General features: G+C 43.9%; 1 protein-coding gene across 1 annotated transcript in view; it reads right to left on the bottom strand.

Moving 5' to 3' along the window:
- Nucleotides 1–26,646, bottom strand: part of LOC126273226 (Down syndrome cell adhesion molecule-like protein Dscam2) — a 376,826-nt gene that overhangs the window by 332,663 nt on the left and 17,517 nt on the right. The window contains exons 2-3 of the mRNA XM_049976769.1: nt 19,009–19,288; nt 16,629–16,949 (exon numbers count right to left, since the gene is read on the bottom strand). Of these exons, the coding sequence (XP_049832726.1) occupies nt 16,629–16,949; nt 19,009–19,288 (601 nt within the window). The remainder of the gene's footprint in view (nt 1–16,628; nt 16,950–19,008; nt 19,289–26,646) is intronic.

Raw genomic sequence — 26,646 nt, 5'->3', positions numbered from 1 at the left:
ATCTGCTAGGAAGTTTCATATCAGCGCACACTCCGCTGATGTGTGAAAATCTCACTCTGGCACATTTACAATAGTTTATCTCGCGCTTGCATTAACCTGTGATCTTGCAATGTTAATTACTTAAAAATGTCAGGCCTACCTAGACAATTTTTTTTCCCGAAATTTCATTATTACACGTTAAATATTTTTTGGTGTTGCGATTTTGTTGTGTCAGATTGCTTGTGAATTTCATACGGGACACATCAACGCATCGTGGCTGATGAATTGAAAATGAGACGCTTATGCCCCTGAAACAAAAGAGCAATATTCACACTATCCTCTCTACGGCCAGAAAAAAGCACGCCAGCTGGCAGCAGTAGCCGAGCGGTTCTAGGTTCTTCAGTCTGGGACCGCGCGACCGCTCCGGTCGCACGTTTGAATCCTGCCTCGGGTATGGATGTGTTTGATGTCTTTAGGTTGGTTAGGGTTAAGCAGTTCTAAGTTCTAGGGGACTGATGACCTCAGATGTTAAGTCCCATAGTGCTCATAGCCGTTTGAAACATTTTTTGAAAAAGCGAGCCAACTTTGCAGCGACATCAAGTCAATGCTAATTATCTTTCTCGACATTCATGGGACTGCCCATAAGAAATTTCTTCCTTGCTGTCGGTAAGTTATAGGGAAATTCTATGATGATGTTTTGAGAAGATTAAGGGAAGAAGTTAGACACAAACGGTCTGAGACATCGGAGAACAAAGACTGGTTGCTGCATCATGACGCTAGCGGCAAAAACAAGACAACTGTCCCCCAGTCGCCATATTTGCATTATCTAGCCCCTTGCGATTCTTTCTCCTTCTCGAAGAGATCCAAGCGGAATTGTAACTAATTACGAACGCGATTCAGCCAGCAAAGTTCCAGCAATGGGAAAATTCGCTGGAAGCGCAAGCGCACTACTTTGAAGATAACTGTGGAAACAACGTGGAGCGTAAAGCCCGCTTTACACGGATGCGAATGCAAGCGAACACAAGTTGCTGCGCATTGCAGACAATTTGATAGTATGCGCTAACGTTCGCTTGTATCTGTAAGCAAGCGTTTACGCTAGAGGGAACAGACGAGGACACAATGAACGTGGCCTGCGAACGCTTCATTACTGCTTTTTGGCGTTAAAAACCGGCACACAGGAAGGAACACTATTTACTTGAGCCACGACGCAAAACTTTGATATTCTGAGAGGATTACTTTGCAAGGCGACTCCCTTGTTTTTTACAAAGTAAGCAAAACAAATTAGGAAAGGAGGAATTTAGATGTATCAGTTTGTACGTAAACGTGAAATGCTTAGAGGTAGTCATATTAACATTGAATTGCTGCTGCAGCTTCTCTTAGCATTGGTCTAAAACTTTGCGAATATGTCAGCTGATGCTTTTCGCTGTATTTTCATTACAACTCAGAAGGGAATTTAAAAGCAGAACCTCATTCATTCATTTCATTTCTGTGTTCGGTCCGCTTTTCCAGAACATAGCAACTATGATGGCCTTGTCATTAGCCTCTGTCAGGCCCCGTGTCGTGCAAGCAGAACAGTAATTACCAACGACTTACACAACATGGAGAAAGGCTACTAGCATTTACACTCTTGTTATTAGCAGCCGAAGACATTTACGTCATGTATTGTTTCGCTGTTCAGTGGCTGGTATATCAGATAGTTTCTGATCTTTGCTGTGCCAAATTAGGAGCACTTTAAAGATTTTACTAGGAAGATAATGTCAATAAGACGTGGTCACTGAAGTTTGAAATACTAGTACACATACTACCTGTCAAATAGGCTACTTGATAAAATCTGCAGTATGCGAGGGAATGCTGAAAAGTAATTATTCAGAAATTTTGCGTAAAAACTCTTAAAATTGTGGTATCTACGTTCGTTACCACACTTGGTAGGGGCTGCAGTTATCTACCGCGGTCCGTATTAGTATCGCTGGACCCGCGAGTCGCGCCCAGCGACGCTAGGCCGCTCTGCGGCGTGTGTCAAGTTTCTGGCGAGCTCTCGTCCACTCTTGCTCGGGACGTCAACTAGGAACGTAGCATAGCATTCAGCTGATAGGAAGCAACCTCTAAGAAGGCGCTTAGTCAACTATGGCATATACCGAGCGAGATGGCGCAGTGGTTGGCACGCTGGCCTCGCATTCGGGAGAACGACGGTTAAAAACCGCATCCGGCCATATCCTGATTTAGGTTTTCCGTGATTTCCCTAAATCTCCCCAGGTAAATGCCGGGATGGTTCCTTTAAAAGGGCACGGCCGACTTCCTTCACTGTCTTTCCGTAATCCGATGCAACCGCTGACCTCGCTGTTTGGTCTATTCCCTCAAACAATCCAATCCAATCCAACTATGGCATAAGTAATGCTTCTCTAGATATCTGTTGGTAATTATATGATGCAGTTTGGTTCAAAAGGCTCTGAGCACTATGGGACTCAACTGCTGTGGTCATCAGTCCCCTGGAACTTAGAACTACTTAAACCTAACTAACCTAAGGACATCACACACATCCATGCCCGAGGCAGGATTCGAACCTGCGACCATAGCAGTCGCACGGTTCCGGACTGCGCGCCTAGAACCGCGAGACCACCGCGGCCGGCTGCAGTTTGGAATTCCTGTGTGATGGTGTGGGTAAATGTCTGCCTATTACACATTACGACCCTCTTCAACTGTGGGCGGTCTCTGTCAGTCAACAGACGAGGTCGGCCTGTACGCTTCTGTGCTGTACATGTCCCTTCACGTTTCCACTTCACTACCACATCGGAAACAATGGACCTAGGGGTGTTTAGGAATGTGGAAATCTCGCTTATAGACTATGAGACGAGTGATACCCACCTGACCACGTTCGAAGTCCGTGAGTTTCGCGGAGAGCCCCATTCTGCTCTCTCACGATGTCTAATGACTATTGAGGTCGCTGATATGGAGTACCCGGCAGTAGGTGGCAGCACAATGCACCTGATATGAAAAAAAACGTATGTCTTTGGGGGTGTCCACGTAGGCATTGCGGACCGCAGCGATGTATTCTGCCTGTATACGTATCTCCGTATGTGAATACGCATGCCTACACCAGTTTCTTTGGTTCTTCATTGTTTATTGTTACCATTCTGCTGTGGTAAGGGATTGACGTAGTCCATGTTATATGAGGATCTGGAGGGGAAAATACAAGAGCTGTGGAGGTCAAGTAGAAGCCTGTAACACAAGTTAAGTACTATATAGGTTGTTTTGGGAAGGAGACCAGACAGCGAGGTCATCGGTCTCATCGGAATAGGGAAGGATGGGGAAGGAAGTCGGCCGTGCCCTTTCAAAGGAACCATCCCGGTATTTACCTGAAACGATTTAGGGAAATGACGGAAAACCTAAATCAGTATGGCCGGATGCGGGATTGAACCGTCGTCCTCCCGAATGCGAGTCCAGTGTCTAACAAGTACTATATATATAGGGTGTTACAAAAAGGTACGGCCTAACTTTCAGGAAACATTCCTCACACATAAATAAAGAAAAGATGTTACGTGGACATGTGTCCGGAAACGCTTAATTTCCATGTTAGAGCTCATTTTAGTTACGTCACCTACGCTTCCACGTACGCTCAATGGAGCACGTTATCATGATTTCATACGGGATACTCTACCTGTGCTGCTAGAACATGTGCTTTTACAAGTACGACACAACATGTGGTTCATGCACGATAGAGCTCCTGCACATTTCAGTCGAAGTGTTCGTACGCTTCTCAACAACAGATTCGGTGACCGATGGATTGGTAGAGGCGGATCAATTCCATGACCTCCATGCTCTCCTGACCTCAACCCTCTTGACTTTCATTTATGGGGACATTTGAAAGCTCTTGTCAACGCAGCCCCGGTACCAAATGTAGAGACTCTTCGTGCTTGTATTGTGGACGGCTGTGATACAATACGCCATTTTCCAGGGATTCCATGCGACGGAGGGTGGATGCATCTATCCTCGATAGCGGAGGACATTTTGAACATTTCCTATAACAAAGTGTTTGAAGTCACGCTGGTACGTTCTGTTGCTGTGTGTTTCCATTCCATGATTAATGTGATTTGAAGAGAAGTAATAAAATGAGCTCTAACATGGAAAGTAAGCGATTCCGGACATGCGCACGTAACAAGAATGTTTCCTGAAAGTTTGGCCGTACCTTTTCGTAACACTATATATATATATATATATATATATATATATATATATATATATATATATATATATATATATATATATATAATCCCCCATGAACCATAGACCTTGCCGTTGGTGGGGAGGCTTGCGTGCCTCAGCGATACAGATGGTCGTACCGTAGGTGCAACCACAACGGAGGGGTATCTGTTGAGAGGCCAGACAAACATGTGGTTCCTGAAGAGGGGCAGCAGCCTTTTCAGTAGTTGCAGGGGCAATATTCTGGATGATTGACTGATCTGGCCTTGTAACAATAACCAAAACGGCCTTGCTGTGCTGGTACTGCGAACGGCTGAAAGCAAGGGGAAACTACAGCCGTAATTTTTCCCGAGGACATGCAGCTTTACTGTATGATTAAATGATGATGGCGTCCTCTTGGGTAAAATATTCCGGAGGTAAAATAGTCCCCCATTCGGATCTCCGGGCGGGGACTACTCAGGAGGATGTCGTTATGAGGTGAAAGGAAACTGGCGTTCTACGGATCTGAGCGTGGAATGTCAGATCCCTTAATCGGGCAGGTAGGTTAGAAAATTTAAAAAGGGAAATGGATAGGTTAAAGTTAGATATAGTGGGAATTAGTGAAGTTCGGTGGCAGGAGGAACAAGACTTTTGGTCAGGTGAATACAGGGTTATAAATACAAAATCAAATAGGGGTAATGCAGGAGTAGGTTTGATAATGAATAAAAAAATAGGAGTGCGTGTAAGCTACTACAAACAGCATAGTGAACGCATTATTGTGGTCAAGATAGACACAAAGCCCATGCCTACTACAGTAGTACAAGTTTATATGCCAACTAGCTCTGCAGATGATGAAGAAATTGATAAAATGTATGATGAGATAAAAGAAATTATTCAGATAGTGAAGGGAGACGAAAATTTAATAGTCATGGGTGACTGGAATTCGTCAGTAGGAAAAGGGAGAAAAGGAAACATAGTGGGTGAATATGGATTGGGGCTAAGAAATGAAAGAGGAAGCAGCCTGGTAGAATTTTGCACAGAGCATAACTTAATCATAGCTAACACTTGGTTCAAGAATCATAGAAGAAGGTTGTATACATGGAAGAATCCTGGAGATACTAAGAGGTATCAGATACATTATATAATGGTAAGACAGAGATTTAGGAATCAGGTTTTAAATTGTAGGACATTTCCAGGAGCTGATGTGGACTCTGACCACAATCTATTGGTTATGACCTGTAGATTAAAACTGACGAAACTGGAAAAAGGTGGGAATTTAAGGACATGGGATCTGGATAAGCTGAAAGAACCAGAGGTTGTACAGAGTTTCAAGGAGAGCATTAGGGAAAAATTGACAGGAATGGGGGAAAGAAACACAGTAGAAGAAGAATGGGTAACACTGAGGGATGAAGTAGTGAAGGCAGCAGAGGATAAAGTAGGTAAAAAGACGAGGGCTGCTAGAAATCCTTGGGTAACAGAAGAAATATTGAATTTAATTGATGAAAGGAGAAAATATAAAAATGCAGTAAATGAAGCAGGAGAAAAGGAATACAAACGTCTCAAAAATGAGATCGACAGGAAGTGCAAAATGGCTAAGCAGGGATGGCTAGAGGACAAATGTAAGGATGTAGAAGCTTATCTCACTAGGGGTAAGATAGATACTTCCTACAGGAAAATTAAAGAGACATTTGGAGAGAAGAGAATCACTTGTATGAATATCAAGAGCTCAGATGGCAACCCAGTTCTAAGCAAAGAAGGGAAGGCAGTAAGGTGGAAGGAGTATATAGAGGGTTTATACAAGGGCGATGTACTTGAGGACATTATTATGGAAATGGAAGATGTAGATGAAGACGAAATGGGAGATACGATACTGCGTGAAGAGTTTGACAGAGCACTGAAAGACCTGAGTCGAAACAAGGCCCCGGGAGTAGACAACATACCATTAGAACTACTGACAGCCTTGGGAGAGGCAGTCCTAACAAAACTCTACCATCTGGTGAGCAAGATGTATGAGACAGGCGAAATATCCTCAGACTTCAAGAAGAATATAATAATTCCAATCCCAAAGAAAGCAGGTGTTGACAGATGTGAAAATTTCCAAACTATCAGTGGAACTATCGGTGAACGCATATTGGAAGCGTGTATTCGGCATCGCCTTACTGGCGTATCACCTGTCGTGATGGTATGATGTGCCATTGGTTATACGTCTTGGTCACATCTTGTTCGCATTGACGGCACTTTGACCAGTGGACGTTACATTTCAGATGTGTTACGACCCGTGGCTCTACCCTTCATTCGATCCCTGCGAAACGCTACATTTCAGCAGGATAATGCACGACCGCTTGTTGCAGGTCCTGTACGGGCTATTCTGGATACAGAGAATGTTCGACTGCTGCCCTGGCCAGCACATTCTCCAGATCTCTCACCAATTGAAAACGTCTGATCAATGGTGACGGAGCAACTGGCTCGTCACAATAGGCCAGTCACTACCCTTGATGAACTGTGATATCGTGTTGAAGCTGCATGGCCAGCTGTACCTGTACACGCTATCCGAGCTCTGTTTGACTCAATGCCCAGGCTTATCAAGGCCGTTATTACGGGCAAAGGTGGTTGTTCTGGGTACTGATTTCTCAGGATCTATGCACACGAATTGCGTGTAAATGTAATCAAATGTCAGTTGTAGTATAATATATTTGTCCAATGAATACCCGTTTATCGTCTGCATTTCTTCTTGGTGTAGCAATTTTAATGGCCAGTAGTGTACATTTTCATATCTGAAGATGACAATTTAACTTGCCGAAACTATATATACATATCGATATGTGCAAATACTTGTCACCAAAAATCTTTAACATAACAGCTGTACACCAGCCTTATAATTACATATAACACGAACGTAAGCAACTAGAGTGATCAGGTACTTCTGAGTATCTTAAATTTTAATTATCATAATTAATTATTTTCAAGGGAATTTTTTACGCTTCTCCTTTTTAATAAAAAGAATTACATAGCTTGGCCTTATTCACTCCTTCTCATCTGATGCAAGCATCTGATGAATGTACCGTCTTTCACTATTAGGACCTTGGGGTGTTTCGGAAATTTTCTACCAATAAAGTATCTTCTCCTCCGGCATTCGTGCTGTGCATCTCTTGGATCCCAGAAACATATACGATTTCGCTATTCTTCTATCATCTACATTACAGTCTCTTCGGGCCACTCCATTGTTCACGCTGCTTATTTCAACAAAAAGAAAAGTAGACAAGACAGCAGACGAAACCTTCCTGTACTGGTAATGCCAAAGTGGAGACGACGTGAACTTCCTCCGATGTTTCGCTACAAGATCGAAAGCAGCGAAACACATGCGAATAGAAATGGAACAGAACAAAAAATCGTTTGCTTTTGCACTTTGTCTTGTATTCGCGTCGGTGTGAAGGGGTTTAAGATTCCTTTGTCTAACGAGGATATCCCGAAACTGCAGGCAGCACCTTGTATAGGCTACGAGCTGCAACTCGCCACGAGTTCGGCGGCGCCGTGAGGGGTAGGCAACCCGCAGCGCCCGCCCTGGCTGGGCACTCGGTCGCGATTTACGGCGGGCGCAGTTGCGGAGGCTGCAAATTAGATTATCGGTCGCGGCCGGCGCTCCTTATTTATGACGGCGGGGATTACCGGCCGAACTGCCGCTAATTTAAAACGTAACGTGCGGATTAGCCGCGCGATGGTCATTTAATCAGCATTAACGTTTCAACTGTGATAGCCCACATGCGCTCCCCACACCCCCTAGCCGGGTGGCGCTCATTTCCACGATTAGCTCCGTGTCTGGCGCTGCCGAAGGAGGCGCTATAAGCTCCCCGAGCTAATGGAATTCGCTCTCTTAAAAGCGAGCAAACCTTTACTTTCGTTAATGGCTCATTCGTACTAGAAGTGAAGTTTAAACCTTCCCAATTAGGTGCAAGCGGTTACTCGACTGCGATTAAGTTTTTCATTACGATCTGTGAACAGATCAATTCTCTCTTTGTAACAGTGCGTTGCCGCGTGTACTCAGTTGCAGACGCCGAAGCGGAAATTCACTGTGGAGAAAAAGTAAAAACTTTGAGGTTTGTTGATGACATTTATTCTGTCATAGTCAGCCAAGGACATGGAAGAGTTGTTGAGCGGAATGTGTAGTGTTTTCCGAATTGGTTATAAGACGAACATGAACAAAAGTAAGCCGAGGGTTCTGGAATGGTGAGGGAATTACGTTTTAAAATGAGGGGCTAAAAATAGTAGATCAGTCTTGAGATTTGGACGTCAAAATAACTGATGGCCGAAGTAGAGAAGATACAGAATGCAGACTTGCAATAGCGAGAAAATCATTTCTGAAAAAGAGTAATTTATTAACATCTAATATAAATTTAAGTATAACACTTTGTACTTAGGGCATCCACAGTCGAACTATTCCATTTTGAATAAGAAGAGCCGCTGCGACTTCTTAAAATTTTTATTCAAAGATACGACGATTTAGCAGACTGCATATCCATCATCAGCTATTTATAGTCAGTCCACAAAAGCGATCTGTCTAAAATTCGGACAAAAGCACATTTCCTAATATACTGACCAAGGTATTTAAAATTTCTAGCTCGCAAATGTGCGAAAGCTCAAAAACTTTGGAGAATGTGCTTTTCCCGGCTTTTAAACAGATCGCATTTGTGGGTCGATTATAAACATATGACGACGCTAATACAGCTTGCGAAACTGGTCGTGTCTTCGAATAAAGATTTTAAACAGTCGCAGCTGTCCTCCATACTCAGCATAAAAAGTATTATGAAGACCTTCCTAAAGATAAAATTAACCGCAGCCCTCGGTCGCAGAAAAGGAAGTCCTTTGACCCAGCTTCCGGCGCTGCTATGAGTGCCTTCATCAGAAATAGAACTCTCAAACTGGTGTATAACATAATTACAGAATTACAGGAAAGAAGTGTAAGTACTGGCTAGAAGTACGAAAAAAGAAACAGTGCTTACATGTCACGTATTAAGCTAAAAAACGAGCGATAAAACTTCAGTCACAAAAAACGTAATACATTAAAGGCAAGCCACTATGAGCTGCTCAAAATTTTTTTTGGGGTCTAGCTTTGTACGCAAATGAAATATGGACGATAAAAAATCAGAAAAGAATAGACTAGAAGCTTTTGAAATGTGGTGCTACAGAAGAATCCTGAAGATTAACCAGATAGTAGTAATAATTGTTAGCAATCAACCGTATTTCTGTCTACATGTAGCTCAACAACAAGTTTCGAGATACAATTCCGTTATCATCATGTTGTAAAACTTAGTTCATGAAGTTAAAACAATAAAATATCTACCGACAATAGTAACTGCAGCGTTCTTCTTCTTCTTCTTCTTCTTCTTCTGCTTTTACGGCCACATTGGACCACTTCAGTCAGTTGTGTTTCTGGTCATGATGTTCAGTAGACTTTCTTTTCGAATTGCCCAGTATCTTTTCATTGTTTCTGATCATTTTTGCCGTTCTTCGTCTGTAAATAAACTTTTGATTATTTGTCGTTTGTCTGTTCTTGGTTTAAATATTTTCGGTTTCTTTAAATTTTCCTTTTTGCTTTGCAGATCGTCTAGGATTAATTCTAACTCTTTCGTATCCTCCCTGACTTCCTTCATCCTTCCTACTTGTTGCTTCATGTACCAAAGCTTCTGTATAATTTTTCTTCGGAATCTGGTTTCTGGTGTCATCATAATGTACCCAACAATGAGATCCTTTTCTCCGTATAGTACCTGTAATGGGCTTCACTTCGTTGTCCACCACTTCATCTGGCATTATGCGCCATTGTCCATCTTTTTGATGCATCTTATTTATGCCTGTTCTACTTATTATTCCTCTAATTTTACAATTTTGCTGATTCTGTTTTTCTGGGTGACTCTGAGAAGAGTTTTACTTCCTCACTTCGCCTGTGGTTGAACTAGCGTCTTGTATTGTTTTAATTTTTCACTGCTAGACATTTTTCTTGTAAGCTAATTACGGCTTTTACTGCTTTGTTAGTTATTTCTTGCCATGCAGGTTTCTCGTCCAAGTTGTACGTTATAATGTCTTCTAGGTATTTAAATTGTTTCACTATTTTTACTTTCCTGTGATTTATTTTTATGTGGTTGATTACCTGCTGCCATTATCTCAAAATTTTCGAATGATACGTGGAGTCCTGTTTTTTGTGCTATATTTTGTAGGGTTTTTATTTGATTTCTGGTTTCATGAATGTTATTAGCTAGTAACGCTAAGTCATCTGCGAATCCAAAGCAATTTAACTTTGATCCTTCTTGGTTCCAATCTTATGTTTTTTAGGATTTTCTTCGTACCATTCCTTCATCAGATACTGCAGAGCCAGTTGAACAGTAATTACAAAAAACTAGCTCCTTGTCTTAACTATGTTTTGTTCGTACGTGGGTAATTCACAAAATAAAATAAAATACAATACAATAAAAACATGTTGGATTTTGGGTCCTCGCCTTGCATTAAAATTGTCGATATCTGACAGTGACCCATACTTCGACCATAATAACAGACTGCAGGCGACGTTGTAATACTGAAACCAACATCTAAGTCACGTGACTCGCGGCAAGAAGCTTGAGGAAGTCGAATTTCTGCGATTGCTAGTGTGATGTATAAGTATTAGTGGTAGACTTCTGGAATACGTTTGCTTTATGGCAAGTGTTGTATTTTCAATTACGGTTTCTGTTAACGATAACTACTGTACGACAGAAGTGTAATGATAAATGTTTTTAGAGAGACTGGCCGCCCTAAAATTCCACTAAATGTTCCGGAATACTGCCGACAGCTTAGCAATAGTCGAACGGGTTTACACAAGATTAACTTTTACTAAAAATTCGGTTCCAGAAACAGCAGTTTTCGAAGTGTTATTTTTTATTATTCGTTGCGAATGCTTGGTTTGACGGTAAGACAACCGTTCAAGGCTGTAGAAGAGTCACGCAGTTACCAAACATTCGTAAAATAGACGATTAAAGTTCACTATATTTGTACACAGTAGAGCGAATTTTCGTTACAAGTTCAGTATTATGGTTGTACTCATCAGAATTGACAGCACATCAGTGCCAGCAACAATAGTTCACGTATAAATGCCGACGTCACAAGCATAAGACGAAGAGGTAGAAGAAATACAGGAAAATGTCTATTCGATAATTGAATATGTATAGGGAAATCATAATCTCGTAATAATGGGTGATTGGAATGCAGTTGTAGGAGAAGGAATAGAAAACAGACTTATAGAAGAGTGTGGGAATGATGGCAGAAATGAGAGACGAAAAAGGCTAATTGAATTACGCAATAAATTTCAGGCGGCAATAGCGAATTCTCTGTTTAAAAATCACACAGAGAGGAGTTATACTTGGAAAAAACCCAGAGACACGATTCCAGTTATATTACATGATGGTCAGACAGATATTCCAAAATCAAATATTGGTTCTTTAGGCATACCCACGGGCTGACATTGAATCATATCACAATTTATTAATGATGAAGAGTAGACTGGAGCTTAAGAGAATCGTCTGGAAGAAACATCGTGGAAAGAAATGGGACACTAAAGTACTGAGGAAGGACCGGATGCTTAAGATCGTTAAGGATGTAGATACTGCAATAATGAATATTACAGTAGGCAGTATAATTGAAGAGAAATGGAAAGCTCTAAAAACGCAATCACAGATGTTGGACAGAGAAACAAAAGCACAAGGAAGTAACCGCTAAGAAACATTGAATAACAGGAGAAATAGCTGTACTGATCGTCGAAAGAAGGAGATAGAAAATTGTTCAGGGGAACACAGGAATAAAACAACGCCACAAGGGGACGAAATAAACAGGAAGTGCGGGGAAGACAAAACCAAATGACTGTAGGAAAAAATAGAATAAAAGAAAAAAAGGTCGAAGGAAGGCCAGATATAGCATACAGAAAGGTGGAAACAACTTCCGCTGAAATTAAAAGCGTGGGCTTAAGAGTGCAAATGAGAATTCTATGTTAAACCCAGAGGAGAGAACGGATAGGTGAAAAGACTACACGGAGGGCTACACGGAAGCTTCTACGATGGCGAGAAGTAGTCTGACATCACATGAAGCAGAAGCGGTAGATAACATCCCTTCGGAGTTTCTAAAATCGTTGTCGGAAGTGGCAGCCAAACGACTATTCGAGTTTATTTGTAGAATATATGTGGCTGGAGACATACCATAAGAGTTTCGAAAAATTCATTGACTCAATCTTGAAGACAGTAACGGCAGATAAGTGTGATTCACTGAGTCAATCTCGAAGAGAGCAAGGACAGAAAATTGTGAGAACTATCACACAGTCAGCTGAGTAGCTCATGCATCGAAGTTTCTGAGAAGAATATATACAGAAGAATGGAAAAGAAAATTGAGGATCTGTTAGATGATAATTAGTTTGACTTTAGGATAGGTGAAGGCATCAGAGTGGCGGTCCTGACATAGAGCTTGATAATGGAAGTAATACTAAGAAAAATCATGGCATTTGTTGACTTATAAAAAAGCGTTGAACAATGTTAAATAGCGCACGTTGTTCGAAACTATGAAAAATGTCAGTAAGTTATAGGGAAAGGCGGGAAATGTGCAACATATACAAGAACGTAGAGGGCACAATAAGAATGGAAGACGAAGAAAAAGTGCTTGGATTAAAGAAGGTGTAAGACAGAGATGCAGTCTTTCACCTCTAGGATTTAGCCTATGCATTGAAGAAACAGTGAGGAAAATACAAAGAAAGAACCAACAGTGAGACTAAAACTTGAAGTGGAAGGGTATCAGTGGTAAGATTCGCTGATGACATAAAGCAAAGATGAATTACAGGGCCTGTTAAATGGAATGAACAGTGTAATGAGTACGGAAAAAGGATCGAGAGCGAACTGAAGGAAGAAGAAAGTAGTGAAGAGTAGCAGAAATAAGATGAGTGACGAACTTTACTTCAAAACATGATATGAAGATATTCTTCTACCGTGGAAACAAAATAACACAAGATGGATGAATCAATAATGTCCACGAAAGTAGACCACCACAGTCAAATAGGACAGTACTGGCCAAAAGAAGTCTAATAGTAGAGTCTATCATTAAAACGTGTTGCCGAATCCATAAAATCTGGATTATGGAACAATGAAAGAATGTCATTTGATCAGATGAATCTTATTTCACACTGTTTCCATCTTTTGGCCATGCTTACATCCCAAGAGTGAAATATGGCGGGGGTTTGGTGATGATTTGGACGGCCATATCATCGTATTCCGTGGGACGCTTTTTACTCTGCAAGGTCACATCACTGCCAAAGATTGTGTGACCATTTTGGCTGATACGGTTCATGCCATGGTACAACGCTTGTTCTAGAATGGTGACCCTGCGTTCCAAGACGACAGCGCCCATGTTTACACGGTTCCCATCATCCAGGACTGGTTTTGTGAGAACAAGAATGAACTGCTGCATCTTCTCTCCCTGACCACCACTGTCACCAGATCTCAATGTTATTCAGCGTTTGTGGTGTACTTTGGAGAGAAGAGTTCACTTGGTTCAAATGGCTCTGAGCACTATGGAACTTAACTGCTAAGTTCATCAGTCCCCTAGAACTTAGAACTACTTAAACCTAACTAACCTAAGGACATCACACACATCCATGCCCGAGGCAGGATTCGAACCTGCTATCGGAGAAGTCACGCGGTTCCAGACTGTAGCGCCTAGAACCGCTCCCCACCCCGGCCGGCCAGAAACTGTGTCAGGGCTATTTCCGCTCTCACATAGCAACCAGTCAGACATCAGCGTCAAGCGGGTGGCCTGTAAAGGAACGCCGCAGGGGCCACATCAGCAGACGACAGCGAGAAGGATCCGCGCACCTGTTGGGCAGCAGCCGCCAGCGTGATCGCCCTGAGAGGTCGCTGGCCACGAATAGGCCCCACTGTATCGTGGACCCTTCACGGTATTTAGGCCTGTGCGTGGGCTGTTCATTACTAATGACCTCTCTGAGAGGAGTCCCGACCGCAGTAGCGATTCCTCAGGGACCATCAGGATTTTCGATGCCATATGTTAACAGCCGCCATACTCAGTGTGGAGCAGCCAGTGCAATCACCAGGCTTTGTGATGACGTGACCTCTTCACTGGAGACATTTGCGGACTTTCATACTGGCTGCCGTGCTGCTTCGTGTTACTAAATTTTGCGTTTCAAAGGGAAGAAAGTGATTCACTTTGATATATCTCGGGGCTGTTAGCCCAGCAAACACTTATTGTGCAGTTCGAGTGCAGCTCTGACTTAACCATGTACTGTCAGTGTAAAAAATTACTTCAAGGATCAGATTTGAGTTAACGTGTTTACTAAGAATCTTGTTATGTATTGGTTACCTGGACTGTGTTCTTATTGCGCCTCCAGAAGCGCACTACATATCACAAGAGTTACTCTGACATGAAGAGGTTGACACGTGAGAGGACATCCAGGCGGACTGCACTAAACCAGTCAAGAGCACTGGGGAATATAGGGAAAAAAGGATGTCCAGATCACGTAAGAAACAGATTGACCATCCTTACGGCGGAACTGGCAACCGTAAAAATAGTTTTCCCGTCGGTCAACAGATGTCGCAGGCGATGCTACAATGCTACCTGACCTGTCCGCGTCACGGAATTGGCAACGCTGTATCTTCGGTGACGTGAATGGCGCTGATTTGTGTTCGGCTAGAGCGCTGCGCGCGAAATGCATTCGTGACACAGCTGACTGAGCTCATGATCAGCTGTGGTTTTTCCCGAGTTTTCAACCGAATAATGTAGATTAGCTCCTGTAATTCTACAAATGAAGCTTATTTCTAATGTAGGGATACTTCACACAATCATATGCGAAATGAAATAAATGAAAAGTAAGACACAAACCTTTCTCGCGAGTTACTGTTTAAATGCAGACTGCATTGCAGTCGCATACGTTTTACACTCGCCTTCCATGCCGTCTATTTCCTGTTTGTTATACAGCTCTTCTGATACGGGTTATGGTGGTAAAAAAGATCTCCACGTGCAGGTTAACAGTAGAAAGTTCTCAGAATCTTCTCAAAGTCTTTGAAATATAATCAGTTAATTTAGTGACAAATATTGCATTGAGCAGTCTGTTTCGCGTCCTGACATTACCGACATAATTATTTATTTTGCATAGAGTATGTATGGGAATTATGTGAGTTATAACGACAATATATTTTTCACACTGAGACTGTAAATAAGTTTAAGAAACAGATTTTGCTTCCATTCTAAGTATCTCTGTAAGCGTTCTTAAGTATAATCACATTTTGCATTTGATTACTGTTGGTTGTAAACGAATGTAATTTCATGTAAGCACTTAACAACGATATTACTGGGAATATCCTCACTCGCGCAGAACTATTGCTATAATTAGTGTTGTTTTCGAGTGAAAGCTGTGTGAGGATTATTAGCGCACAGATAACAAAATTAAAATCGGCAGCGTCTATAGTTCGCATGCTATGCTTGTTCTCTTCTATTCTCCTCCCTTCATTCCAGTATAAACGCTTGTTCACAGGTATAAACGAATGGCAATGAACATTGGCGAATTATCTATGAATACTCGTTTGCAGCAGTGTAAACGACGTTTTACACTCGTTAACTTCGTTCGCTCTAGTACATACCAGGATTTAGAGGGACCGATGACGTAGCAGTTAGATGACGGTATTATTCATTTATTTCACTGTTGCGATTTCAGCTCTAGAGCGATTTTCAAGTACCAAGCGAAAGGTCTTGTAAGGTAATGCTTCTTAAATTGTTTACCAAAAATGCTTTGCATTTTGTTATCCAAATCATATATTGGTTTCAGTTTTCATACTGTACACAAAAATGCCTCTACAGAAAAAATTACGATATTGAAGTGAATAAACAGTTTTAAAAAGTTCAAATCGCTGCAGAGATTTCGTTTAAAAATTATATGATATGATTCTTGTACAGGAAGGGCTACCACGTTATATCAGAATATAAGTGAACAAAATTTGGATAGGATCGAACGCTTAGGGCTCTTTATTAATTCTTACTCGTAACTAATTTATTGATTTACCCGAATTTAAAATCCACTCCCGTAACCTTTCTTCATCTTTGTCGGGAAATCTGAATATTTTTAGTTCAGCATTTGTCCGTGTACTCCTTCGACAGTTGATATTCTCGCAGGCACTCGGAATGACGGCTCCATCCACTACCACCGGTATGTCAGAAACAGCTGTACTTCACAGACGCCAAATGGTGGAAAGCTGCAAGCGTTCGGACGATGTTGCCACGTATGTCACAGAACGGAGTGCCATCTAGTGGTTGGTGCCACAAGTAAGGGTGTGACGCTGTTGCCGCCTGGTAGTCGTTCCCTGACAAGGGTTGCCTGCTAGACCAAGCGATCGGGCAATCTGTTTCTTACGTCACCTGGGGTGTAAGTCTACTGAATGGCGTTGTGGGAAGCGAGCGGCACGTACCTGCTCGCACGAGCACGTCCCTGGAGAGCACGGTGCCGAGGGCGTTGGCGGCCCTGCAGCGGTAGCGCGCCGAGTGCACGTCGTGGCGGTAGCGGTCGGCGGGGAAGGGCGGGAACTCCAGCGAGCCGTTGTCGTGCGGCAGCCGCAGGCCGGCCACGGGCGGCGCCGCAGACCCGTCGGCCAGCAGCCACGAGAGCCGCGGCGGCGGCGAGCCGTGCGCCGCGCAGTCCAGCCGCGCGCCGGAGCTGTTGGAGAACTCGAGGCGCGCCGGCGGCTCCACCACCAGCACCGGGCCCTGCAGCTCCAGCGCCACGCTCCACACTGCAACACGGCCAGCAGCGCGCGGGCGTCAGCCGCCGCTCTGCCCTCCTCTCACAACAGCACGGCGCAGCTTCGCTCACGTGCGGATCCAGCGACCCATTGTGAAAGGAGACCACAGTTGGCTACCACCAGCTCCTCCCCTCCCCCACCCCTCACTCTCCGCCCAATACCACTTACCACCCAAGTAGCTTCTTACCCTCCCCTCCAGTTCCACTTCTGACCCCCTTTTCGAACACGCCACAGACACCTACGATTTTAGTAACAATAACAATAGTGTACAAAGAGCTAGTAGAGAAGTGAAGAGATAAAAATTACACTACTGGCCATTAAAACTGCTACACCAAGAAGAAATGCAGATGACAAATGGGTATTCATGGGACAAATATATCATACTAGAACTGACATGTGATTACATTTTCACACATTTTGGGTACATAGATCCTGAGAAGTCAGTACCCAGAACAACCACCTCTGGCCGTAATAACGGACTTGATACACCTGGGCATTGAGTGATACAGAGCTTGGACGAGGTGTACAGTTACAGCTGCCCATGCAGCTTCAACACGATACCACAGATCATTAAGAGTAGTCACTGGGGTTTTGTGACGAGCCAGTTGTTCGGCCACCATTGACCAGACATTTTCAATTGGTGAGAGATCTGGAGAATGTGCTGGCCAGGGCAGCAGTCGAACATTTTCTATATCCAGAATAGCCCGTACAGAATCTGTAACATGCGGTCGTGCATTATCCTGCTGAAATGTAGGGTTTCGCAGGGATCGAATGAACGGTAGAGCCACGGGTCGTAGCACATCTGAAATGTAACGTCCACTGTTCAAAATGCCGTCAATGCGAACAAGAGGTGACCGAGACGTGTAACAAATGGCACCCCATACCATCACGCCGGGCGATACGCCAGTATGGTGATGACGAATACACGCTTCCAATGTGTGTTCACCTCGATGTCACCAAACACGGATGCGACCATCACGATGCTGTACACAGAACCTGGATTCATCAGAAAAAAATGACGTTTTGCCATTCGTGCACCCAGGTTCGTCATTGAGTACACGATCACAGGCGCTCCTGTCTGTGATGCAGCGTCAAGGGTAACCGCCGCCACGGTCTCCGAGTTGATAGTCCGTGCTACTGCAAACGTCGTCAAACTGTTCGTTCAGATGGTTGTTGTCTTGCAGACGTTCCCGTCTGTTGACTCGGGGATCGAGACGTGGCTGCACGATGCGTTACAGCCATGCGGATAAGATGTCTGTCATCTCGATTGCTAGTGATACGGGGCCGTTCCGTTTTACCCTCCTGAACCCACCGATTCCATATTCTGCTAACAGTCATCGGACCTCGACCAACGCGAGAAGCAATGTCGCGATTCGATAAACCGCAATAGCGATAGGCTACAATCCGACCTTTATCAAAGTCGGAAACGTGATGGTACGCATGTCTCCTCCTCAGACGAGGCATGACAACAACGTTTCACCAGGCAGCGCCGGTCAACTGCTGTTTGTGTATGAGTAATCGGTTGGAAAGTTGCGTCATGTGAGCACGTTGTAGGTGCCACCACCGGCGCCAGGCTTGGGTGAATGCTCTGAAAAGCTAATCATTTGCATATCACAGCATCTTCTTCCTGTCGGTTAAATATCGCGTCTGTAGCATGTGATCTTCGTGCTGTAGCAATAATAATGGCGAGTAACGTATTAAAGTAGTTGAAAGCATTAAAAGGGTCTGAAGGAATGCCGATTTCTGTTAGCAGCTCTGGAGAACGAGGGGGTGGCGTACAACTGTTGTGGGCCAGCTTCTCTCAGGAGAGGATACAATGGCTTTATGACAACCTTCCCAACGGAATCAGTCCATGCATCCAGATGAGAGGAGGTGTAACATTTTTCCTAACAAGAGGGCTCATACTGCCTAATTCTTCGTAACTTTGACTCGATGTTATAGTCACTGAAATGTCATCATGTACTCTCTCAAACCAAGAAATTTCGCTTCGCTTCCTTGTTAGTGCTTCACCCTGGAGAAGTAGAAAGTCGATTCTAAGACGGCGCGTCACTATTTGTCTCGGGAGCCCGCGGCTTCCCTATCACGCCGATGCGCGGCGTGACCATTTGTCGAGGTGTCAGGGCGGGCACCCTCGGAGCCAGACGCGGTAACGCCGACCCCTTTGTCCGGGTCTCATCTGGGGCGCCGTGTCTCCAGGGGGAGGCGGGCAGCAATTCGCGCGCGCTGCTCCGCAGCGACACTGACGGATGGAGCCGTCGGTGTGCCAGCCGCGCCGCCCACCTGTTAGTAGCTGGGTCAACCCAGCGCCGCCCTCCGGGGCGGAACACGGGCTGTAGGCACCGCGCTACCAAACCTGTGTATTGCACGCTCTGCTCATTTAGTCACACACAATGTAGGACTAGCGGCTCTGATGCCCTTGCCTTGCTTTTCACCCATTTCTAAGAGAGTGTCGTTGCGTCCGAAGACTGTTTTCTACATTAGTCTGTCCTGTTTCTGACAGAACTACACCTCAAAGTTTTTATTACTCCTCCCTGAACTTAAATTCTCTCTTCAAATCCTCCTTGCTTCCCTTAGCTGCTTGCTCGTATGTAGAGATTCAATAACATCATGGATATCCTAAACCTTGTACACTACTGGCCATTAAAATTGCTACACCACGAAGATGACGTGCTACAGATATGAAATGTACCCGACAGGAAGAATATGCTGTGATATGCAAATGTTTAGCTTATCGGAGCATTCACACAAGGTTGGCACCGGTGACGACACCTACAACGTGCTGACATGAGGAAAGTTTCCAACCGATTTCTCATACACAAACAGCAGTTGACCGGCGATGCCTGGTGAAACGTTGCTGTGATGCCTCGTGTAAGGAGAAGACATGCGTACCATCACGTTTCCGACTTTGATAAAGGTCGGATTGTAGCCTATCGCGATTGCGGTTTATCGTTTCGCTACATTGCTGCTCCCGTTCATCGAGATTCAATGACTCTTAGCAGAACATGGAATTGGTGGGTTCAGGAGGGTAATACGGGAACATGGTGCTGGATCCCAACGGCCTCGTATCACTAGCAGTCGAGATGACAGTCATCTTATCCGCATGGCTGTAACGGATCGTGCAGCCACGCCTGGATCCCTGAGTCAACAGATGGGGACGTTTGCAAGACAACAACCATCTGCACGAACAGTTCGACGACGTTTGCAGTAGCACGGACTATCAGCTCGGAGACCATGGCTGCGGTTACCCTTGACGCTGCATCACAGACAGGAGCGTTTGCTATGGTGTACTCAACGACGAACCTGGCTGCATGAATGGCAAAACGTCTTTTTTTTTTTCGGAAGAATCCAGGTTCTATTTACAGTATCATGAAGGTCGTATTCGTGTGTGGAGACATCACGATGAACGCACATTGGTAGCGTGTATTCGTGATCGCCATATTGGCGTATCACCCGGCGTGATGGTATGGGGTGCCATTGGTCACCTCTTGTTCGCATTGACGGTACTTTCAACAGTGGACATTACACTTCAGATGTGTTACGACCCGTGGCTCTACCCTTCATTCGATCCCTGCGAAACCCTACATTTCCGTAGGATAATCCACGACCGCATGTTGCAGGTCCTGTACGATCCCTGCGAAACCCTACATTTCAGTACGATAATGCACGACCGCATGTTGCAGGTCCTGTACGGGCCTTTCTGGATACAGAACATGTTCGACTGCTGCCCTGGCCACCACATTCTCCAGATCTCTCACTAATTGAAAACGTCTGCTCTATGGTGGCTGAGCAACTGGCTCGTCACAATACGCCAGTCACTACTCTTCATGAACTGTGGTATCGTGTTGAAGCTGCATGAGCAGCTGTACCTGTACACGCTATCCGAGCTGTGTTTGACTCAATGCCTAGGCGTATCAAGGCCGTTATTACTGCCAGAGGTGGTTGTTCTGGGTACTGATTTCTCGGGATCTATGCACCCAAAATGCGTGAAAGTGTAATCACATTTCAGCTCTAGTATAATATATTTGTCCAACGAATACCCGTTTATCATCTGCTTTTCTTCTTGGTGTAGCAGTTTTAATGGACAGTAGTGTATTACTTCTCTTCCGACCAGTGTTTTCCAATCATATCGTTCGACTATTATAACTGCAGTCTGCCCTTTCGGATCTTGTAACTAGACCTCTAATTTCTTTCCAAGTAAGGTAATTAAATTTGCACATATAACTTGTGCCTGCATACCTTGTGCCTGCATCTGATAAAGGAAATAGAGGACTACTTGCAATCTAATATTGTAAATTTAATTTTTATCTAACAGTGCTTGGCATTACAGCCCAAAAAATTTTTATATACTTTTATAGATGTTACTAAAGTAAGTCCCCTCACCAGATTATCTCCCCTGTACTTGAAGGCTAATCTCAGGAACTACCGTAATTATTTTGCTGCTTTTCATTGTTAGATAGACGGGTTCACGAGGAAGATCGCGTATACAGCGTGTATCATAATTAATGGCGTAAACGCATACAGTTGAAAGTTCACGATACTGGACAAAAAAATGTCTCAGTAAACATAGGGGCGAAAATGCATACCTTCAGAGCTACGAGCAATTTTTCATCTTCGATACTGTGAAGCAAAGCTCTTTTACTGAAAGCTCTTTGCTTTCCACATTTTGGGAAGCAGTAGTATGGACCAAAACAAGAAAAAATGTCCACTAAACATTTGATCTAAAATGCATACCTTAAAAACTATGAGCAATTGTTCTTTAGAACAGTTGTATTTCGAAGTAGCCAAGATGAGTACGTGCTCATTGATATCCCACATGAACCGCAAGGGTCCCGACACATCCCTGCCGCACGCCTGAATTTACGTCTAGATAACTGATGATTCTCCAGAGATAACATCCTGCGTTCTCTCCACCAAGAAATCCTTAACCCTGTCACCAGTCTCGCTTGATACATCATAAGATCGTACTTTCGATAATAGTTGTATTGAAACGTCCCCTTAGAAAAATTATACGTGATTGTGCTTAAACTAACACACAATATTTTTAGTGCAACCCAATCTGACTTTCAATAATCCCTACAAAAGATTAAGTAACTTGTAACTTACATTTCACCGCACACGTTTCTGTTGGTCATAGTATATGGACAATATGTGAGAAGTAGGGACTGATAGTGTTTGCACGTGTGTTAACAATTCAGCAAGGGACTGGATAACAGCATTGCTGGTTCTAAGGACATTTCAAACAAATTCTTTGTGAGTGGACAAGTGGTGGTTTATGGACTTGCTATATTGTCCACGAGACTCTTCGATGGTGACTGTGCACCTGCACAGTCGCAACAGTTGGCTGCTAGCCATCTCTACAAGAACTACAGTGGGTCTACACCTTTGATGACTCACCAATATAATTATTTCTACAAGGACTGCTGTGGGTCTGCACCTCTGGTGGCCCACCAATACCATAATCTCTACCAGGACTACAGTGGGTCTGCTCTGTGATGACCTTCCTACCAATAGTCTTCAACCTTGACTGACTCTGCTGTGGGTTTGCTCTGTTGTGGTCTATTACCTGTCAGCATGTCAAGAGTCAGCACTGTCTTTCCGTTGGAAGGACAACACTACTTCTTCAAGACTGCATGGAAATCCACTACTTCCGTGTGCATTTTCTTTTACTGCTCAGACATTGAGCAAAAACACTGCTATTTTACTGTGATGAACGATCAGGACTGTCTTCATGGAATGTGAGAAAATTATAGCTTTTGACCAACATTGTATCAATAAGTGTGTGCATCTGATTTCTTTGTTACTGTAATTATAATTATGAAATTTTTTTTCAAATCTGTATTGGCCAGTGCCCAAAACAATTTGTAAAATTTTTTGTGGGGAGCGTGGGGGGTATGTAAGTAGGCTGTTTAGGTTTTATTATTTGTAACACCACCTCTGTATGAAAATCACTGGCTGTGCTGTGTGCAGTCTGTGGCTGGTTGGCATTGTTGTAACATTCGCCATTGTAGCGTTGGGCAGTTGGCTGTTAGCGGCGCGTAGCGTTGCGCAGTTTGAGGTGAGCCGCCAGCAGTGGCGGATGTGGGGAGAGAGATGGAGGAGTTATGAAATTTGTAAGAATGAATGTCATGAACTGCTATATATATTATGACTATTAAGGTAAACACATTGTTTGTTTTCTATCAAAATCTTTCATTTGCTAACTATGCCTATCAGTAGTTAGTGCCTTCAGTAGTTTGAATCTTTTATTTAGTTGGCAGTAGTGGCGTACGCTGTATTGCAGTAGCTTGAGTAACAAAGATTTTTGGTGAGGTAAGTGATTTGTGAAGGGTATAGGTTAATGTTAGTCAGGGCCATTCTTTTGTAGGGATTATTGAAAGTCAGATTGCGTTGCGCTAAAAATATTGTGTGTCAGTTTAAGCACAGTCACGTATAATTTTTCTAAGGGGACGTTTCAGTATGTGCAGTAGAGACTCAAATGGTTTTCAGAAATCGAGAACCGCTGCATCTGCGTAACTGCCTTGGTCAGAAGCATTCATGACGCCATGTGAGAAAAGCGCGATTTGGGTTTTAAATTACAGATGTTTTCGCAGTCCATGCTGGTTAGAATTGTGGCAGGGTTGGTACGAGGAAGCTTTCCACACAAGGGACATACCATTTGGCGCCCCCGTCTCCAACCCTTCCTCCTCCTTTCATCTTCGACATCAGTTGTATTTCCTTAGTAATACCTTTGAAAATAAAATCATATCTAGTGATCGTGGAAATAGGATTTTTTTTAAAAAAACGAGTATCACATAAACAATCTTTTGTATCAACCCATTGTTAAATATTAAAGGAGGCACAATTCCTGTTTAAGGTACTTTCTAAGATCTTTAAAACTATAAGTGAAAGCGAAAGGAAGGAGGCCTATTTTATTGCTAGAGTTTCAATAAATATGTGCTACATATTAGCCTGAGGCCTTTTAGTTTCCTTTATGAGCAGCGGTGTATATGAAATGTTTTCCTCGGCCATACATAAGAAAACCACCTGATTTGAATGTTGGGAGTCGCGGTTCTGACCTCCATCGCAGAGGCAACAAAAGAAGGGGCGAAATACAGGTAAGAGGGGCTGTGACGACCTCCCTATCATCTGCCTCGTCCACGGTGGCGTTGGGCAGAATTGTGGTGAAATTTGGTGCCATTGTGACGTCATTAACCCACTTTATACATCACATGAACCTCTGAGCTCCGGCCTTTTTTTCGTATGTGTCGACACTTCGTTGTTTGCAGCACCGTGGAGTTCGAATGTAATGTCGCAGGGCAATACGGGTTTGCACTATTATAGAGGAAGCATTTCAGTACCTTTGAGTCAAATTTCAAACTTATGCGTCGGAATGGGAGACAATTATGGGTTTTCCGAAAAAGTTATCATTTAATTCTGTTGGGAAATGTAGTTTTCAGGACAGCGATATTAAGTCATCAGAAACAGCTTTGGAACGTGAAGAAAAATCAACTTTAAGTGTAAATTCCGATACTAACAAAAGTATTAGTCATCTACCTGATGGAAGCTGTACTTCATCAAAGCATCAGTGACCTTAAAAGTTTTTGGACTACGTATATAAATGCGTAAAAATAAGTCACAAATTAGAAAAGAGAATTAAGTGGATACATCTAATAATCAAATGTTATTGTACTACTCGAGAAACGTTGTAGCTAAACGAAATTTTATTTTGCACAAGGCAGCTGCAGCATTCAAAATGAGATCGACAAATATGTTATGCCGATGAAGATACAAATGCGTTATGCCAGCTGAAGTTTGGTGGAAGCCGATACGCCTCTTATCATAAAATAAAGATTTTGAAAAGTGACTGTTTACTTCGTTTCTTCAAATAATTTGATTTATTTTCTATTCTCATTTGTCCCTGAAAACTTGTATCGTAATCGCAGAAACATCCTGTGTAATTTATTTACGAAATTCAGCACACATTAGCACTGTCCGGTAGGGTTGTCTCCATTTCAACAAAAGAAAGAAAAAATCTAGTTTACCGGTAATAATAAATATGGAACGAGGGATACGCTTATACTGTCGTGAACGTGAATACAGGAGTATCGAGCGTTACAAATTCCGGCGCTGGGCACACGTCGGCGGCTGTGAAAGTGGGATAAGTAATTTGTTCTTAACAGGGATTGCTGCAGCGACGCGAAATTTCACGCAAACATCAAAAGTCTTTCCACCAGCCGTTGCGCAGATATCTGTAGAAAGACACGTGAGTTTCTGCGGTTTAATCAGTGTCGTAGGTAGCTCAGTGACTACTGAATGCCGGAACACACGACTGACATCCTCTCTTTTCGCGCTTACAATCACATATCTGAAGGAAGCATACATGCAGTACGAAACCAAATATGAAATAATTTCAAAATTTAACGCGGAAATAGCCCTCCATAACTGTGAAAGTGTTGCCGGTGCAGGGTTTTGTACGCGAATTGACCTCGATTCATGTCGGGCATTCTGGACGGCCAGATCGTTCGCTCGAATTGTCCAGAATGTTTTTCAAACCAATTGCGAACACAGCTGTTGATTGGTGACATGATATCCGTGTTTGGGAACACACGGACTGGGCGCGCTGTTTGAGGCGCCAAGTCACGGATTGCGCGGCTCCTTCCGCCGGAGGTTCGTGTGCTCCCTCGGTCACGGGTGTGTGTGTGTTGTTCTTAGCATAAGTCAGTTTCAGTAGTGTGTAAGTCTAGGGACCGATGACCTGAGCAGCTCGGTCCCTTAGCCATTCACACACACACTCCTGGAAATTGAAATAAGAACACCGTGAATTCATTGTCCTAGGAAGGGGAAACTTTATTGACACATTCCTGGGGTCGGATACATCACATGATCACACTGACAGAACCACAGGCACATAGACACAGGCAACAGAGCATGCACAATGTCGGCACTAGTACAGTGTATATCCACCTTTCGCAGCAATGCAGGCTTCTATTCTCCCATGGAGACGATCGTAGAGATGCTGGATGTAGTCCTGTGGAAGGGATTGCTATGCCATTTCCACGTGGCGCCTCAGTTGGACCAGCGTTCGTGCTGGACGTGCAGACCGCGTGAGACGACGCTTCATCCAGTCCCAAACATGCTCAATGGGGGACAGATCCGGAGATCTTGCTGGCCAGGGTAGTTGACTTACACCTTCTAGAGCACGTTGGGTGGCACGGGATACATGCGGACGTGCATTGTCCTGTTGGAACAGCAAGTTCCCTTGCCGGTCTAGGAATGGTAGAACGATGGGTTCGATGACGGTTTGGATATACCGTGCACTATTCAGTGTCCCCTCGACGATCACCAGAGGTGTACGGCCAGTGTAGGAGATCGCTCCCCACACCGTGATGGCGGGTGTTGGCCCTGTGTGCCTCGGTCGTATGCAGTCCTGATTGTGGCGCTCACCTGCACGGCGCCAAACACGCATACGACCATCATTGGCACCAAGGCAGAAGTGACTCTCATCGCTGAAGAAGACACGTCTCCATTCGTCCCTCCATTCACGCCTGTCGCGACACCACTGGAGGCGGGCTGCACGATGTTGGGGCGTGAGCGGAAGACGGCCTAACGGTGTGCGGGACCGTAGCCCAGCTTCATGGAGACGGTTGCGACTGGTCCTCGCCGATACCCCAGGAGCAACAGTGTCCCTAATTTGCTGGGAAGTGGCGGT

The sequence above is a fragment of the Schistocerca gregaria genome, chromosome 5 (assembly GCF_023897955.1).
Source record: "Schistocerca gregaria isolate iqSchGreg1 chromosome 5, iqSchGreg1.2, whole genome shotgun sequence".
NCBI lineage: Eukaryota > Metazoa > Arthropoda > Insecta > Orthoptera > Acrididae > Schistocerca > Schistocerca gregaria.
This window is presented reverse-complemented; position numbering and strand designations above follow the sequence as displayed.